Below are 19639 nucleotides of genomic sequence, written 5' to 3'. Positions count from 1 at the left end.
CGCTGCAGCCGCCCGGCCGGGGGGCAGGGGTCAGCCGCCCGCCGCGCCGGCCGCTCCGCACGGACCACCAGCGGCGGCCGGCCACTCAGCTGTTGAGCACCATCATGCGCGGCGCGATGTTCATCGACATGAGCTCCTGGAACAGCAGCTTGCACGCGTACGGGATGCGTACCTGCGAGATCTGTGGGCAGAGGCGGCGCCGTGTCACAGACGCACAGACGCCGACACCGACGCGGACGCGGACGCACGCACGCACGCACGCACGCACGCACACACACACGCACGCACGCACGCACGCACGCACGCACGCACGCACGCACGCACGCACGCACGCACGCACGCACGCACGCACGCACGCACACACCACACACACACACACACACACACACACACACACACACCACACACACACACACACACAACACACACACACACACAGCGCGCGCGCGCGCGCGCGCGCGGAGACAACTCAGCCGGCGGCGGCGGCGGCGGCGGCGACGGCGACGAGCCGCGCACGGCGTCTGAGCCCCCTCCCTCCGAACAAGCCTCCGCCAGGCTCGGGATCAGATGAACGTGTGGCGTCCCGGCGAGGGTAACACGTGTCAGCTCTTGGCTGGCAGCGGACCGGAAAGGCGTGATCGTCACGGGCCGGCCATTACACAGCCACGCGACAACCGGCGGCAGGAAACGGGCAGCTCCGGCGGAGGTGGTGGCGCCCTCCCGCCGGCACGCACCTGAGTCTTGTTCTTGCAGCCCTTGCACTCGAACGTGTTGTTGCGAAGGTTGGCAATGCAGATGACGCCGCAGAAGTTGCAGACGTGCACGCGGTACGGGTCGCTGACCTCGAACAGGCGCTCGCGCAGGAACTGGGCGGCGCCGTGCGCGATCTGACAGTCGCGCTCCATCTCACCGAACCGGAGCCCGCCGTCCCTGTTGGGCACCGGTCGCCGGTCACGCGGTGCGCGTCACGACGCGTGCGTGAGCAACACGTAGGCCTTGCCAACCGACCAGTTCATGGACCATAGCGGCAATAGCTTACGAGGCATCAATCCTCGGTTACCGGCACCTTATCACCGGCCAGGCGACACCATCACAGATCACTAGGTCACCAGTCACAGATCACAGGTGACGGTCAGCCGGCGGCGCGTCCTCGCCACTCCGAGCCGGGGGGGGGGGGGGGGGGGCGGACGGCTGGCACGGCCTGCGGCGAGCGTACCGGGGCCGACAGGAGCCGCTCACCTGGCGCGGCCCTCCATCGGCTGGCGCACCAGGATCTGGACGGGCCCGCGCGCCCGAGAGTGGATCTTGTCGTCCACCATATGCTTCAGACGCTGGTAGTAGGTGGGCCCGAGGAAGATCTGCGCCTGCATCTTGCGACCCGTGTGGCCGCAGTACATGATCTGCGGGGGCGGATGAAGGCAGAGGGGGGGGGGGGGGGGGCAGACTGAGTCAGAGCAGTGTCGGGGGCTGCGACGGCCGAAACCCCGCTGGACACTCCACCACAGCGGGAAGTGACGACGCCCAGCCGCGATGAGCTCGATCTCACCACGTCGTGTGAGGACGGACCACGGACACAGTCAGGAAACCGCGATCAAAGGCAATGCAACGCTCCTGGAAAACAGCATGCTATTTTGCGCTTGCTACCTTCATTTTCCCCATTGCAAATAGTAGCTACATGTCCTTTCGAGATCACTCACGTCTGATCTGAATGGCCTGTCCAGCATGCAGCATCGCACCAGCTCAGCGAGGTGACACTATCGACATACGCCCGCCAGTTCCCGGTAGAAGGCAAAGCTGATGGTGCGACCCGCTCCGCCCGACGCCGCCCGACCGACCGACTGTGCGGGCCGCCCCGGCTAGCGAGGTCAGGCGGGCTAGGGCGGACGGGCGCCGGCCGTACCTCGTTGCCTCGCAGGTGGTATCCGTAGTCTTTGAGCAGCTCCGACACCTTCTGCACGTTGACGGCGTCGTTAAAAGGCGTGGCGTCGCCGATTTCGCCCTTGTTCGCCGAGACCTGTGTGAGAATTAAAAGACGTTTTTAAATGGCCTTCACCAGATCTGTCCCACAGGGCCTGGAGGAGCATCTAAGACGGGCGACATAACGCCGCTGAGGGTGGGAACACTGTAGCGCTGTGCAGAACAGCACTTGCCTGCTCCGATCACAGCGGGTCGGGGGTTAACGTTGCAGCGGGATTTCTCTCGTCAGCGCGCCCTACGTGCACCAGCGCGGCGTCCGCCGCGACCCGTCCTCACCTTGCCCTGGAGGCACTCGATCAGATGGCCGATGGTCATCCGAGAGGGGATGGCGTGCGGGTTGATGATGATGTCGGGCGTGATGCCCTCAGACGTAAACAGCATGTCCTCCTGCCGGAACTGGATACCGCACGTACCTGCCGGCGAGGCGGCGGCCGTCACACGCCTGCTCACTGTAGCACCACGTGCTACCAGACACTAGACAAGGGGAGACAATACACAGCGGGAGACACTAGACGGCGGGAGACAATACACAGCGAGAGAATACACAACAGGAGACGATACGCAGCAGGAGACATGACAGCTGTGCTGGCCACGCGCCGCCCACGCTATGTGTCTCAGGCGACACGCGGCTTCTACGGCGGACAGCCGACCATCAACCGGCGCCATCCGCACACGAACATCGCACGACAAAACCTCGTACTGTAATTGCCACAAACAGGAGCCATCTGTGACTCTAACGGCCATAACGATTTGTGGGCCTTGCGCCAAAACAAACCGAGCGTGCGGACAACGCTGACGGTGACCCAGCGTCAGCTCCATGCGGGCAGCTGACACCCGCACGGCGGCCGGGCCTGACGCCGCTCACCCTTCTGCCCGTGCCGGGAGGCGAACTTGTCGCCGATCTGTGGGATCCGAATGGAGCGCACGCGAATCTTGGTGAACTTGTAGCCGTCGTTGTTGAGCGTCAGCATCACCTGGTCGACGATGCCCGTCTCCGAGTTGCGGAGGAAGGTGGAGGCGTCTCGCTTGGTGAACCGCTTGGCCGATCCCTCCAGCTGCCGACGGGAGCCGCGGAGGTGAGACACGCTCGCGCCGACGAGGGCACCCGGACGCCGTACATAGAGGCTCCGCCACCCGCGGCTCACAGTGGCGCTCCCCTCAGTCACGACCACGCCTTAATTTCGGCTATGGAGGCAACGATACACAAACCTAACACGAACCCACCGAGTCCGGGTCCATACGAGCCAGCGTGTAAAGAGCACACCGACTCGGAACACGACATTCCGTCCGCCGGCGGCGGCGCCACCAGCCGACGCCGCGCACCCACCTCGTCGTCATTCTCGGGCAGCACGATCGTCTTGCCGATGATGACGTCATCGCCGGAGACGCGCACGCCCGGCGCCACGATGCCGTCGTCGTCTAGCTTCTCGTAGATGGCGTTGCGCATGCCCTGGCACGTGTCGCGCGACGGCCGCTCGAACGTCTCCTCCTGGTCTCCGATCTTCTTCGTCTCGGCGTCCTGTCCGCGACCGGTGGTGACGTCACAAGACGGGACGGTGACGTCACACAAGGGAGCTGGGACACAGCGGCCGTCGTGATCATGCGTTGGGAGTTAACGCTCGTCGCGTTGGCCGGTGGTAAACTCAGCAATGCGAGGGGCTCACAAACAGGCGGCACAAAAACGGGCGAAGTATGGCGAAAAGGCGCGTATCTGGTGGGCACAGTCACCACCCGCGAAATCCAGCTATGCACACCGAATCAACTACGCTGCTCCTGGACAAATACAGACCGCTCCGTGGTTTAGTTTACTCGTGCGCTCATCACCCGGCAGCAAACCACCGGTCGACTGAGCTCCGGTCACCTCCCCGACCGCGTCTGTCGAGGCCCCGGTTCCGGTTCTGCGCGGCGGTCCGCACCGCGCCAGGCCCACCTTGTAGCTGCGGTAGAAGCAGGAGCGGAAGAAGCCGCGCTCCACGGCCGAGGCGTTCATGACCACCGAGTCCTCCTGGTTGTAGCCGGTGTAGCAGGCGATCGCCACGATCGAGTTGATGCCGGCTGGCAGCTCGCGGAAGCGCAGGTACTCCATGCTGCGCGTGGTCACCAGCGGCTTTTGCGGGTAGAACAGCACGTGCGCCAGCGTGTCCATGCGCACGTGGTAGTTGGTGATGTACACGCCCATGGCCTGCTTACCCATGGCGCTCTGGAACGGGGGACGGGCACGTGTGAGCGGCGGCCCGGGCGAGACCAAGCACGGCGGGAGTGCGGCCCAACAATGCGGAAGCGTCAGCAGCGGCCGTATAACATAGAAACACTGTGCATCACAAACTGCGGGGCGACCTCCAGGAATCACTGAGGACGGAAACAGTGGTCACGTGACCTTAATATCATAATCCTTGCCAGTGTCTGTCGGTCAACAGCACTCTCGCCTATTTACCAATAATACGGGACCCAGTCGCCTATCGGTCAACATAACACTCGACTATTTACCAAAAATACGGGTATGCGATGCCACCATGTCATACAACGGAGGATATAGAGTCTTCCCGTCGCCAAAGTTATCAGACTGGCCCGAATCCCATGGCGTGCAATCATAAACACTCGAAAAGCATGACAAAATGCACCGCACACTACTATCTCCACCACCTTATAAGAAGCCCCATACTTTTTCATTCAAGATGAATAATCTTCCATTGAGATCATACCTGTCAGAGATAACGTCAACTGCATTTTGCATACCAGTGCCATCTTACATTCGCTGCTGGCAGATCACGCATTTTGCGTTCTGTTTTACACTGATGTACACAGTTCTCAGGGTAAGATATTGCCTGCGCAATAAGGGTTTTAGCTAAGTTATGGACGTGCGAAAATGAAAACCACGCCGTAAGCATTTGTCATGAAATATAGCTTGCGAAACGAGAGTATGTCCTCCCATAAACAGTGAAATCGCATTATGCCAGTGACGACTAGACCAAACCCGATAGGGAAAAGGTAATACTTAACCAACTGCAGCCTAATGGACACATCAGTCAGGCCCTGAATTTAAGTTTGCCGTGTGGTTGTGGAGCATTGCTTTCCAGCTTTCGAGCACTAAATTAACTGACAGTGGTAAGTTGATGATGAGCTTTGACTTAAAACTTAATCCTGCTTCCCTGCCAAGACACCAAGCAATATCTGCGGGCGGCGTATTCAATGGGAGCGATTTGAGCCTAGTTTTTAGCATGCGATATTACAATATTCGCGGACCAGGCTGGGCATACACATAGTATAATGGTATGATGGAATGTAAACATTTTCACCGTCCCTAGTACAAAGTTGTTAATCATTTTGCGGTCAGATCAGCCGCAGCAACCGACATTTTCCCCAAATTACGTAACATAACACACCAGGAACCCAGCAACGTAGTTTGGGAGGTGCCTTTTCGACTTTTTCTGCTGCGGCGTTGGGGATACTGGAGATACAGCGGGAGGAGTTAATGCCTACTGGGCATGACCCTCAAACGCAATGTCATGCCACAGCTCACATCAACCGCTGGGAAACTGCAGGAAGCACGTGCAATAAGCCCCCAGTTATTCCAACACCGTCTTCCCGCCATCACGGCACGCGTACTGCACACATCTCGTGACAACAATGAACTATATATTGCAGGTCTCTCAAAGATGTAATAATTTGTGACACAAGGATAAAGCATGCTCGATTTGCTCTACCAAACGTTCCTCACAACGATGTACGAAATACGACTGTACAACTAACGATGCCGCATTTCACGTGGAAAAGCTACTGTGGCCCCGGTTCGGTGAAGGTGAGCAACTGGCAAAAATCCCATCCAAAAGAGGCCTTAGGTTTGAAGCAAAAATATTGAGAACGATCGCAAGCCACGAAACCTTCAAAATGCGTGGGAAACTGATAGCTTTTAATCAGGCGCGATGCATCACAGAATACCAAGTGAAAACAGTCGACGAGGATGGGATTCGAACCCACGCGGGCAGAGCCCATTGGATTAGCAGTCCAACGCCTTAACCACTCGGCCACCTCGTCCGTTGGCAGCTCGGGCTCCAACATTGAGGCAAATCGTACGATACAGCAACAGCAGCCTAACACCGATGTAATGGGCGTGCAACATGGCATCTGCATGGTTTTTAAGATTTTTTCTTGACGATCACTTCCTGTCTCCTACCGCCATAACCAATAGCATCCAAAAAACAATTGGAAATCCAGCCGGAGAGGCAGCAAGAACCAGAATCCAGCGTAACACTACATCGAGACATGGCAAGAACGAGGATGACATGTGCCTGGGTCCCAAAGGTGGATACAGGATGCCACAGTCTTCTATCCTTATGACACTCTGGTATATTTTGTGGGGTCCTAGGCACATGTCTGCAAGATCTGGCTCAGAATATGCATAGGGATCTAGCAAATATCAAGACTTAGCCTGGAATTATGCCGACGGGTCGAACAAGAACAAGTAAATATGACGGCACATTAGCCGAATATTTTTTATTTCAGACGCCATATCTTCAGTGGCATCCCATGATCTCGAGCTGCTATCCCGAGCTGGTGCTAAGGAACAAGCCAATCAGAAGCCAACAAGGAGTTCTGTTTTGTGAGCTTACGAATGGAAACCGCAACCAGGCTCTGGCCTTTGTGAATGAGCCAGTGATGGCTTGGAACCGGTGAGTGGTGCCTGTGAAAGGACCAATGGGAACCAGGGTGTGTTTTGTGTAGAAAGCTAACAGGAACTAAGAATCATGGTATATTGCCAGTGAAGCAGCGAATAGGAACCACCTGCCCATGTCTTTTTTAAGGAACCAATGATGGCCAGGGACTTGGGCCCGGTGTTTGCAAAACCGGTGGGATCCGGCAACCCCGGGCTGAAGTTTATCAGGGAGCCAACCGGAGCCGGGATCCGGAGCCTCGTCTTCATAACATGGTACTGAGGATAGGCCGGAACAGACTCATGGGGGAGGGGGGAGGCGGACAAACAAGTCACGACCCCGCAAGATGACCCAAGCTGGGCAAACATTTACTGAACTTAGAATTCGAAAGTCAGCTTTTGAAAATCAAAGCCCATCCCCACCCCTACCCCGAATGCGGCATTCTGAACCCGGCCTTGGGGCCAAGAACTACCGCTGACAGCCCGGCACATGTGTGCACGTGATTCATCGCCAACTGAGCAGGATGGCTTGCAAATGAGCCAGTCAGGGATCGAGGACCGGGCAGACGGGTCACGTTCTGGTGACCTCGGCGCCCACGACCAGCAAACGAGACAGACATTCTCCACACGAAGGTGGTCAGCAGCATATTCGGAACTGGGCGACCTCCACAGAGATCTCACTAGGCTGAGTACGCCCTTCGTTACAAAACACACACGGCCATAATAATTCCATCCGACAAGGATAATAATCCGGCGCTCAAAAAGAGACGCGTCGGGAAAAGGAACCCTGTCCCATCCCTCCCCCCCCCCCCTCCCCCCGCCTATCCCGTCTTCCGCGGCGGAGCACTGTCAGTCCCCCACATTAATACAGTGGCTAGGTTAACAAACCGCGCCACACCAGAGTGCGGAAAACGGGGTGCTTATGACGACCGGGTTGAATGCAAAAGCGTACGAAAATTGCATTATACGGGACAATCAACTGTATATACTGTGCACCTAAATTGTAAGCAGTATTTTTTTCTCCGCTCCCTGGCCTACAACACGATTTAAATATCGACAAGCCTAATATCTACCAAACATCATCCAACCATAACTTGACGTGCCTAACATCTACAACACATTACTCAACCATAACGCAGACATTTCAGCCCGATGGGGAGAATCCACGGGACCCTCTCAATTGTCATCAAATTTCGACACGAATCCTTCACTGCAAAAATCCGATACATCCTAAAACATATTGCCTGACTTGCCGAGAACTTGGCTATTCCTTATGCGGAAGACCAATGCGGGACCAGGGCGCAGCCAGGATTTGCGACGGGGGAGGCTTCCAGGATTTGATACGAAAGTGAATCTTTTCAGGATCGAGTCCCAGCCCATTCGCAGGGTCTACGCACTGCGCGCAAACTGCAGGGCTAGAAATGCTACTATATACAGCGCCTGACGCATCGATGGGCAGCCGATGTTAGTTCGTCCTGGCGCCCACATCATCTCAGCTGCGTGCTGAACATGTGTGTAAGGTAATATGAATATTATGGCCACTAACAGGAATACGGCTTCCCATTCAGCTGGAAAGGCCCCCGCCTCCCCACGCCCCAACATGAACAAGGGTTAAATTCGGGGAGAAACACACTTTTGGATATAGTTTGGGGTAGGTGTACCCATCTCCACCACTCAACCCACTACCTTGACTTATTCCGCGCAACTACGTCCCTGTCCTCTGGGCTATGCGCTGACCATGTCACCTGGCAATTGAACGCAACATGCCACTGCCCCTGAAAGTCACTGAAGTGCAAGGCCGAAATATCTTTCCAAATTGCGGACTTGTGCTGTTGTGGTGAAGAAAAAAGCGCTTGTTTCTTACGGGGGCGGCGGGGGGGGGGGGAGAGATACAGCCCCATGTGCCCTCCCCAGGCCGCGCCTATGGTCCGGACGACCAGCTCTAACCCTAATATATCAAACCTCACCAAGTCACGCTCGGTCCCCTGTGCAGCCGGATGTCTTGTTACCGAGAGGAACGGACAATTCCTACAGCTGGATGCCTATTTGCGAATGCGATATCTGCATTGCGCTGTAGTTCAGCCGCCGTAACAACTTGACCTACAAAAACATCTATGCTCCCAAATGGCCCAAAAACGCCAAAACAGACAACGCCGTGCGCTCGTGGCAGGCGGCGAGGGAGCTGCGCCCGACACTATTGCGCGAGGGGTCCAGTTCATCTCCATAATCCCGCAAAATTTCAAGCATCTTCAGCACCGGTCGTCTTCACAGAAAAAGTAAAATAATAGTAATACCAAAGCCAATAGCACGCCCGACCCAGCCGCCGGCGACATTTGCTCGGCCATCGGCGACAGACCAACCCGGCAACGACCATACCACGCTGAATGCGCCGTTCCCGTCCGATCGCTGAATTAAAACAGCACTGGGCCTGGTTGGGACGATAAACGGATAAACGACAGACTGGGAACAACGGGGGAAGTTGTCGGTTTTGTACGATAGTTTTGGTAGCAACCAGCTGGACCCGTCGGCTTTTGGCCGGCATCCCCCGTCCGCCGACAGGTTGCCCCGTACAAAGGCTGAATGGCGAAGCACCGCGCGTCGAATCGGTCGTTTCTCATGACAAATGAAAATGCCTGCCATCATGTCAGTGCGTAAGTAAGCTATCAAACTACAAGAGCATCAAATACGGATGAACTGCTAATGCGGAGGATTGATCCAGGCATCAAGAACATGATCTTGTGAATGTGAGTGCCACCCAATCTCCTTCCTGTCGCCTTCCTAACCGATGGCCAGAAGTTTAACAAGACAACCGGTCCCTGAGCTGAGCCAAAACAGCTCATGGGCTGTCATAACCACAGCCTATGACCACAACGTGCCAGACCCGGTCGTTCATTTCGCGCCTGGCAGCGCAGGGCGAGCCAGCCTGGCAGGTCATACACCCACCTGGTACGTGTTCCTCGGGCTCTGGTTGTGATCGGGGAAGGGGATGATGGAGGCGCAGACGCCCAGGATCATGGCGGGGTGGATCTCGCAGTGGGTGTAGGTGGTGCAGTAGACGTTGTCCTTCTCGCCCGCTCAGGTCGTCCGGCGTCATGGCGATCATGGTGGTCTCCTCCTCCAGGCAGTCGATGTACTCCACCACGCCGGAGGCCACCAGGTCGTGCCAGCTGGTCGGACGGCCGGCCGCGTCAGACTCACGCGAGAATGGACGGCAGGATTCCGGTGCACACCATATTTCGAGCGAAGGATGTCGCAGCGTTCAGCGGGCCTGTCGCACGGTAGGGACGAGGCCCCAGCGGGCGGGACGAGGCCTCAGCGGGCAGGGACGAGGCCCAGCAGAGATGAGGCCCCAGCGGACAGGGACGAGGCTTCAGCGGGCAGGGAAGAGGCCCCAGCAGGCGGGGACAAGGCCCCAGCACGCGGGGACGGGATCCCAAGGACGGGGACGAGGGCCTAGCGGGCAGGAATGAGGCGTCGGCAGGAGGGGACGGGCAGCAGCAGCAGCCGCCGCTGGTCCGCTGCGACGTAAACTAGCACGCGGCACACGAGGGTCTGAGGTGATCAGCGGTTGTGCTGTCTGCGTGACTCCCCGTCCACGTGAATGCTTCCCATGCGAGAGAGGCCCAAATCACTACACACGAATACACGCAACCAGAGTTCCCCAAACATTTAATCACGCTTCAACGGTCCACATCGGTAACAATTGACCCTTTCGGCGGATTGTTCGCAAAGTGCCTATAACCCCTCACCGCCGTCCCTGCGACCAGGTGAGAAGCAAGGGGGGGGGGGGGGGGGGAGGAGAGCATGCCCGAGCTGGACGCCAGACCCCGGCGTACCTGTAGTTGTTATACTCCCGCTCCTTCAGCATGTCGATGTGCCGCTTCTTCAGCAGCAGCTGGCCCTTCTCCACGATGAGCAACGGCCGGCAGATGCGGCCGGCGTCCGTGTAGATGCGGATCTCCCTGTCCCGGATGTCCCGCACCATGCACACCTGGGGACGGCGGGCGGTCACGGCCGGCGGAACATGCTGATCAGCTGCATCCCAATACCACCGGTACCGGCCATCAGCCATGCCCCCCAAAGTTCCGATCCTCCCCGAGGGTCGCCTGGTGAAGCACATCCACGATCCGTCCACACGGCTGGTGCCCGTCGCCAGCCGGTAAGGGTCGCGGCTCGGGTACGGGTTCTGACACGGCGCGCCAGTCCCACCTCTGACACGATGATGTCCATCTGGCGGCGCAGCTTGCGCAGGGTGGTCATCAGCTGTTCTGGGTCCCGGTGGATCCCCACCCAGCAACCGTTCACGAAGATCTTGGTGGCGCTGCGGATGAGCAGAGGCCGGATTAAGCACCTCAGCTATGCTGACGGTGTGACACTCCTTCCGAGACCCTTTTGTGAACGATATTTCTGTAACCACCGGTCAGGCAAATGGGAGCGCATCTTCCACATTTCTGATCATATAAATGTTTGGTAAGCGAACAACAATGGAGCAATACCGTGAGTTAGCTAGGAACCTCATCAAACAACACAGCAATATGTCGTGAATGTTTTGATTTTCAGTGACTTTCAGATAACAATGACATCCACCTGCGACACGGCCACACAATGCGGTCCTTCACAGCCGGAGCATGGAGGAAAAACAACACATGAACGCAACAAATTCCGCATCAGACAACGCACTGGCACAAATCCAGCATCAGCGTGCTATTGCCGGCCCTAATGAGATGGCAGTATCGCCACAGTAAACGCGACAGCAGCACTGAGCGGCTACACCAGTGCCGTAGACGGCCGCCCGTCTGTCTGGACACTGACTCGATGATGGCGCTGGGCGCGATCTCCTCCAGGTTCTCCATGCTCCACTCCTCCAGGAACTCGAGGATGGGAGACGGCTGCGAGCCGACCGAGATGTAGGCCATCAGCGCCAGGTTCTTCACCAGACCTGGGAGCCGCCACACACGCGTCCGTCAGTCCGCCGCGGGCGCGGCCTGAGCGTCATCGGACGGGCGGCGGCGGCGGCGGCCGGCCCGGCGCCGCCCCCACAACTGCAGCATCCGATCCACTGCAGGCAACACTCGTGCTGACCACGGCGCTTCACGCGATAGGGAGCGAGCGGTGGGAGCCGCCAACTGATCAACAGCGGCGACGACAGCGGCGAGCACCGGCTGAACAGAACACTGGCAGGCGCATCAGCGGCTGCCCTGACCGACGGGACGCGGAACTGACCGACGGCGGCGCCCTCGGGCGTCTCGGCCGGGCAGATCATGCCCCAGAGCGTGTTGTGCAGCTGGCGCGGCTTAGCCAGCTTGCCGTCGCGGCCGATCGGCGAGTTCACCCGTCGCAGGTGGGACAGCGTCGAGGCGAACGTCAGCCGGTTCAGCACCTGCGCGGCGGCGGAAGAGTTGACACGGCACGTCACCACCCGCCGACATGGTACGCCCGCCACCGACTTCGCAACATCACTCGCCACTGTACTGTTTCGGTGGTCGCAAAAGCGCATCCGCGACAACGGGCTTCCGTTATTATTTCGAACGCTTTGATCCCATACCAGGAGCGACAGTACGCCAGGGACGGGGATACCATCCCTGATCGCCACGGCGAGCGTTACAACGCCGTGCACTCCGCTTCGATGGCCACCGACAAAGCTGGCCGCCCCGCCTGCACGGTTCGTCGCTCACAACACCACTCTCAACGGAGCAATGACTCCTGATAGTAACCGAAACAATATAGCGCCTACTCCCCCGTGGTCAGGCGTGCGAGCAGCGCGCCGCCCGGATTGGCGCTCCGGTCGGCAGCCGGCGTGGTCCTCCGCTCGGCGCGCCGCCGCCACTCGCCTGGGAGACGCCGGCGCGCGCCTGGTGCGCCTTCTTCTGGTCACCCCAGTTGCCGGTGGCCAGTGAGTACTTGAGGCCATCCGTGATGGTGGAGGTCTTGACGGCCAGGTGCAGGCCAAAGTCTTTGCCGTTGTCGATGAATTTCTGGGCGTACATGCGGACCTCCTTCAGCAGGTTCTTGAACAGCCTGAAAGCGGTGCGCCATCATTGGAGGGCTCCGAAACATAGTAGCATGTGACTCCGGGCTACTGAATTCACCATCAAACAATATCATCTGTAGCACGCTTAATAGATAAGTACCCATCGTCTTACTAATATATGATACAAAATTACTGGTCAAAAATTGCTTAACCATGGGTAATGTGCCGAAAAAGGATGTTTGGCCTACGCAAACACAGCACTTGACATCCAACGAGCTCTGCAGACTGTAGGTCATAGTCCGAACCACGCAGGAAACGTTGCTGCAGGACAGCTTGACGAGTTTCGTGGCCGGCCGGTCTAGCGGACGCCGCGGCGCCCGAGCGGCTGCCGTGCCGTGCGTACCCCCTGAAGAGGAAGGCCAGCAGCGGTCCGGCCAGGTCCAGCCGCTTGTTGCCGTAGTGATCGCGGTCGTCCAGCTCGCGCCGGCTCAGCGAGGCCATCAGCAGACGGTGCACCATGTACCTGCGGCCACCGACCGTACCCAGGTCACGGCCGGCACGGCGCGGACGGCACGAGGTCAACAGCTACACCCCAGCCCCAGGGCAGCCGGCGTGAATACTGCTCAACACTATGGCACTAAACGATCATTAACTCTGTGTATGGTTTAAGGTTGTCCCGCTTAACGCATGCCGACGAAAAATCGGGCAATGTCGAAAAAAGCGTGCCTACCCGAGGAAGTAAGCCTTCTTGGTCTCGCAGAAGTCGGACACGCCGACGTGGGGCAGCATCTCCTTCTGCAGGATCTCGCGCGCGTACTTGATGCGCTTCTCCTTCGTCACGCCCGGCTTGGCTCCGCGAGCGCCGATGAAATTGAGCGCCACGTTCTGCTCCTGGATGACGAACGCCTCGTCCAGCGAGGGCTTCACCTGGAAGCACCGAACGGACGCGACTAACGTCTCGCCAGACCACAGGGATTGCCTTGCCCCTGCCGAACATCACAGCCAGTACCGGGCCAGCCGCGGGGGCCCTATCGCACCATCACCGCCCATTCCACCCACCATCTCCATCATCTCGGGGTCGTCGAAGTCGTAGATGATGTGCTCGAGGATGTCCCGGTCGGCGACGAAGCCCAGCGCTCGGAAAACGATCATGATCGGGATCTCCTGCTTGATGTACGGCAAGATGGCGATGATCCGCTGACCGATCGCAGACTTCTTCACGTTCTGGAAAACAGGCAGCGGTCGTCTTGGAGACACAGGCCGAATCGTGCAATGGCAGCCATCGCGAGCACGAGCAAGAGCAAAACGACGACGGTATTGCACGTGGGCGTCGAGCTTGACGCGTCGTAGATACAGGCATCTGCACACGCGCAAATTGCTAAGAACCTAACCTAACCTAACCTAACTAAGATGAATCACTTCCAAAATGAGCGTTTATTAAATTATGGTGCCACCAAAAAACGAATGACACAATTTCAACTTTTGAACCAGTTTCGAACAAGTTAAATGATGCGCACAGCAACGTGTTTTGTGATTGAGATGGTGCTACCACGTGACCCATTTTAAGTTGTACTGATTTGCTTCCAATTATATATCGAAAACGACCATTACTTCTGGACTCATATGTGTGGTGTCAGGATGATGATGCTGATGCTGATGATGATGATGATGATGATGATGATGATGAGGATGACGATGAGGATGATGATGATGATGATTTCATGTATGATATCTTAACTCAGGTGCCACCTCGACACCGACACGCGTGCTACAACGGCCGACGGTAGCACGGCCGGGGGCCAGGCCTTTGCGGAGCATCACACGAGCCACCTGGACACCAACACACGTGCTGCCGCGGCCGCCCGTAAGACGGCCTGGCGCCAGGCCTCTGCGGAGCATCACATGGGCCACCTGGACACCGGCACACGTGCTGCAGCGGCCGTCGGTAAGACTGCCGCTGGCCTCTGCGGCCCGCCCACCTGTCCGCTCCTGGCCAGCATATTGACCCACAGCGTAGAGGTGGGCCGAGACGAGTACTCCACCGCCGAGCGAATCTCCGCCTTGAACGCGTACTTGCCGTCCTTCATGCTGAACACGTACACCGTGTTGGTCGCCATTTTCTCTTGGGCGATGAGAACCTGAAGCAAGACAACTTTGTACGTGTGTCTTCCAAGCGCATGGCAAAACAGTAACACACAATCGATATTTGTATCAAAGGATGCTGGGCCGCTCAAATTCAAGGCACTGTTTTTCGGAATGCTTTTCCAACAACAAAATATGAATCGCATTACCAATGTAATGCCAATATGCATAAGTGTAGCCCCCAGAACCTGACATTTGTTTCAAGAAGCGCACAGCAGCACAGAGATTACTCACATTTCAGAACCATATCAACAAGGGCAGTAAACCACGAATTGTAGTCAAGTCAAGTCAAGAGCACAGGGGCATACCTGGCGATCACGACTTTCCATCGCTCCACTTCACGACACCCCCCCACCAGCCCCGCCCCGGACCTGGCGGCGCGCGCGGCTGCCAGGTCCGGCGCGCCGCCAGGCGGCCAGAGTCCACATCGTCGTTCGCCGGCCGGCCCGCGGCTCCCTCACCTTCTCCGAGCCGTTGATGATGAGTAGCCGCCCGGGTCGAGCGGGCACTCGTTGAGCTGCGTCAAAATCGCGGTCCGTCAGGCCCGACAGCAGGCAGTGTGTGGAGCGCAGCATGATGGGGATCTTGCCTGCCGAACACCGCACGGTCGTCTCAGACCTACCACCGAACCATCGCACCGCATCGGCCGGAGCGCGCCGGCACGCACGGGGCACACGACCTCCCGGACGCATACATAACACAGACACGCTCGTACGCACGCACGCGCGCACGCACGCACACACACACGCACGCACTTGCGAAAACACAGGCACGCAAATAGCCCATATGTTTCTTATTTGGGCTTGGGGGCGCGTGGACGGCAGCGATCATTCTGAGCGTCAACCTGTTCGCCCCCGCGCTCTCGACGACCTTTGAGCACGCGGCGACGCGCCCGGCCCTGCCGCCCGCGCCGTACCGATGAAGGTCTTCTGCTCCTGTGTGACAACAGGCTGCTCGCCGTCCTTGATGACCGTCTTCGTGATGTCCACGTAGAGCGGGGCCGAGTAGACCAGGTTGCGCAGGCGCGCCTCGTTCGGGAACATGGCGCTCGGCGCGCCATCCGTCTCCCAGTGGGTCGGCTTCGAGAGGTAGATCTGCTCGAACTTCAGCAGGTAGCGCGGCTGGGGAGCACAGCACGCTGTGGGTCACGCGCGGCCCAGACCGTCGCACCAGCCTTGCGGTCCCTGTACATTCCCGGTTTTTGGGGGCTCGAACATCCTATGGTTTGCGACATATCAGCAATGCCTCGTCATTGTCCCAAGGTAAAAATCCTCAAGGCTCCGAAAAAGCAATGCGGGGTACTGATCTGAGGGGTACCATAGCATTCACCTGATACGTAATCACAGTCCTACTGACTGAGCTCTCGAACTCATTATCCCACCGACTGGGCATTGACTTTGACCCATTGACATTGACCCATCATCATACTGCATGGGCTCTAAAACGTATCATCACTGACAAGAATCTAAAGCTACCGCCTCAAAGATTGTCACACCGGACTCAACTGAAGTTTCGAACTCACAGAGTGACTAGTGACGTTAACTCACCACCTCCTTGACCAGCCTCCTGGCCTCACCTACTCACTAACTGGCACCACCAACTCCTCATCAGCCGGGGACGCGAGCTCACTGTCCCCTAGCTGGAGTCACGAAAACGTCGCTTCGCTGACTGACATCACGAGCGCACCATCACGCTGACTGGCTCCACGACCCCACCATGTACCGTCACGAGCTCATCGTCGCCGTAAACGGAGTCACGACCTCGCCGTCTCACGAAAACCCGGCAACCTCACGGGCGACGCAGCGCTGAACGCCAGGCAGCAGGAGTGCAATGTCTCACACTGGCCAGCCGACCGGCAGCTGGCTCCGCTAGCCGTGCGTGCTCACTGACCGGCGTCTCGATCTCGCCCGAGGTGTGCTGCGCCTCCGCCTGCAGGTCGATGGCCGGCGAGTCCTCCACGATCCGCTGCACCGACATCTGGATGAACTCGTCGAACGAGTCCAGCTGCTGCCGGACCAGGCCCTTCTCGTCGAAGTAGGAGTTGATGACGATCCAGCAGGCCTCCTGCCAGAGCTCCGAGGAGATCTCCTCCTGCTCCTCATCCTCGTACATATCTGAAAGGCCATTAATTAAAAACGCTACTGCACACTGCAAATGCCACTATACATGAAAGCGGGCAGAAATAACAGGTTGCTGTGATTGCTTTAAAACAACCTTTCACCATAACACCTGCAATTCATTCTCAGTTACAATTCCTGTGCCTGGTAAGGCACATATGAAGAGCTGGCTAAGCAGGACTGAATCTTTGCTCCAGAATGCCAGTCAAGCCTGATGACTACTATACAGTGGCCATTATCTGCACCTAGCCATCAGGTTGCCTCATACTTCATACAGAGTGACCATGTTGAATCACAACCATTGTACATGATAGCCATCACTTTATTGCCAACCCAGAGGATATATGTATAGTGGGCTAACAATGTTTTTGCTTGAGTGGAGGACTCTAGGTCCATGTTGCATATTCATGCTGATTTTTAGATGCCAAAGCACAGACAAGTTAAACCTTCATTGTCCCAATCACTAAACTGAGGTATATTTTTTGTTCAAGTTTAGGTTGTCTTTCAATAATATAGCACACATCAACACATATTGGAGCTCTGAAAATCTGCATATATTGTCCATGACTTGAGAGGTGTGCATCAATGTTCCCTCAAGTAACAAAGGCATGACTTGATGCATGTGACTTCATTGCTGACAGTTCCTAGATACTACATAAGGTGTGAGAGCAACACTGTGTGAATGGGGAAGGCATGGGATGTTTTCTTGTTTTGTGCCACATACTATGCTTTTAGTTTTTGAATGAAAGTGCCAGCCATTATCTGTTTACCACATTTACTATGCCCTCTACAGTATCAAAGGCCAGTCTGCAAAGTGTGGGAAGTTTTAATACTTTGTTGTGGCAACAACAGACCAGAAGCAGCTCATGACTGCCTCTCGAGATTCATGGGCGGCAGCTAAGCATTTGATGCCTTGCACCAATTTATTTTATATGAAGCATATGCTGCCATAGTTTGGGTCTGTGTGTCCATTACAAGCAATTAGCAGATGTTCTGACAGTGGAAATGTACTTTTCCTACATTCATACATGAACAGACTTCCTGTTTCTACCATAGCTGATTCAAATGAACCAAAATCTGGAACTGGTGCTGCATATGCTAGAACATAAAACTATGCTGTGTTACAGTACAATGAAATAGGGGTAATCTGCAACATATAGGAAGCAAGGAAGAAATCTGAGCAAAAAATAAGGGCTGCATCACACATTTTTCATCACCTTAACCATCAAAGTCACACAAGAGAAAAATGATTTGACAAAACATGCAAATAAATGAAGGCAGTAAGGTTTGATTCTCCGATAAAAAGACCTGTGTTTTTTATGACAGACCAACTTGCACAGCATTGTCTCTAAAAGGAGACTTGTGTGCACAGCAAATAAACATGCCCAATGGATTGTGACTAGAAGCACACAGATGTGTGCCTAACCCTGTGCACTATGTCTTCAGAAAGTATATACGAAAAAGGAATATCTTGTTCATGCTGGCTATAATTTGCAATTGATCACATGCTTATGGCCTCTAAGCCCCATGTCAAACAGTGTTAAACTGATAGATATCTGCTGTAAGATTGCACAGAAAGATGCAATTTAGATGGCAGAATCTGGGCACCTTGTGCTTTTCCCATAAACTGCAATACCTGTCTAGTGCTATACTCATAATTTATGAATAACTTGTGTCTAAGGACATTGCAGCTTCATGGTTATGCACAATGCTACATCATCATTAATTCCATCTTAGGGAAATGGTTGGAACAATCCACAACACCTTGCAAAAATGTCAATGCTGACAAATTATGCAAAATATAAATGGTTGGTCATGCCAAAAGGTAGGTTTTTAATGAAATCCATGTAAATAAATAGCATATGCTACTGATCATGTCTTGCTTGTCAGCATTAAGGTAAGTCTGCAACTGCAAACTGGATGCACTTGCGACTATAAAATGTCTAAAGCACAGGCCTCTTCTGACAACCTTCTTCAAGAACTGCTTCAGTACTAACATCTGCAAGAAAATTAATCCCGTATAAGATGCTTGCATGTCAATGCACTGCTCCTGGAGTGTGCATGCACCATACTCATAAAAAGCTAAATTGCACTGAATTTTGCTTCTTACATGACAAAATTGTGTGGGGGCACAGAAGTGTCTTACCAACATTATAATTTCTTGGAAACATTGGCTTTATGCAACCTGAAATCAGCGGCCAGGAATGCACCAAACTGGGTCTCTGGTATCTACGCCACGCCTGCACTGCAATTACTCCCGGGATGTCGATGCTACGCCGGACATCTTCGGCGTAATGTTCTTTTTTGTAGTCCGCATGCTAAGTAGCTATAACAGAAATAACTTACCTTCCTCTTCATACATGATTGCGGATGCTTCTTGCTTGGCTTGTATGCCAGGCACAAATATCGATCCGAAGAACAAAACAAGATCGAGGCAATTGGATCAAATAGATAAGCAACAGTATCGCCTTCCCACTTCCCCCGGCCCGCCAAACGCACGCCAACCCCGGCGAACGCCGCAGCGCACTGACGGCGACAGCTGGCACCGCGGCAAGCCTAGGTGAAATAAATCTGCAGGGACTAAACGACGGATAAATCCTACCAACAGCTCAACGCTAATACCTTCTGGTACTGATCGCTGCAAAATATTTCGTTTTCACTGCGGCATTATTGATAACCAGCCGTTGACAGATCATGGTGGCTTTAACCGACTTAAAAATCAAGAAAAGCTTCAAAAACTAAAAAATTACGCAACAGCTCACACTAAACCACCGCCCACAA

The 19639-nt window shown here is 55.7% G+C and overlaps 1 protein-coding gene and 1 non-coding gene across 2 annotated transcripts; both read right to left on the bottom strand.

Annotated features, from left to right (window-relative positions):
- Positions 1–71: 71 nt before the first annotated feature.
- Positions 72–19339, bottom strand: LOC119111916 (DNA-directed RNA polymerase II subunit RPB2-like). The gene is given in 25 exon segments (XM_037235791.1): positions 72–181; positions 735–930; positions 1240–1400; positions 1901–2014; positions 2254–2390; positions 2843–3032; positions 3305–3496; positions 3908–4177; positions 9572–9701; positions 9703–9795; positions 10465–10619; positions 10838–10949; positions 11441–11567; positions 11852–12008; positions 12460–12646; positions 13003–13122; positions 13330–13526; positions 13659–13823; positions 14579–14737; positions 15203–15225; positions 15228–15267; positions 15269–15330; positions 15658–15862; positions 16632–16855; positions 19205–19339. Coding segments are annotated over 25 exon segments (3528 nt in total). The 5' UTR covers positions 19221–19339; the 3' UTR covers positions 72–85.
- TRNAS-GCU (transfer RNA serine (anticodon GCU)) lies at positions 5931–6012 on the bottom strand. The gene has a single exon. It is a non-coding gene; the product is annotated as a tRNA-Ser (tRNA).
- Positions 19340–19639: the final 300 nt, after the last annotated feature.

The sequence above is a fragment of the Pollicipes pollicipes genome, unplaced genomic scaffold, assembly GCF_011947565.3.
Source record: "Pollicipes pollicipes isolate AB1234 unplaced genomic scaffold, Ppol_2.1 Scaffold_7261;HRSCAF=8764_pilon_pilon_pilon, whole genome shotgun sequence".
Lineage (NCBI taxonomy): Eukaryota > Metazoa > Arthropoda > Thecostraca > Pollicipedomorpha > Pollicipedidae > Pollicipes > Pollicipes pollicipes.
Note: the sequence above shows the minus strand (reverse complement) of the source record. Positions and strands in the feature narration are given on the sequence as shown.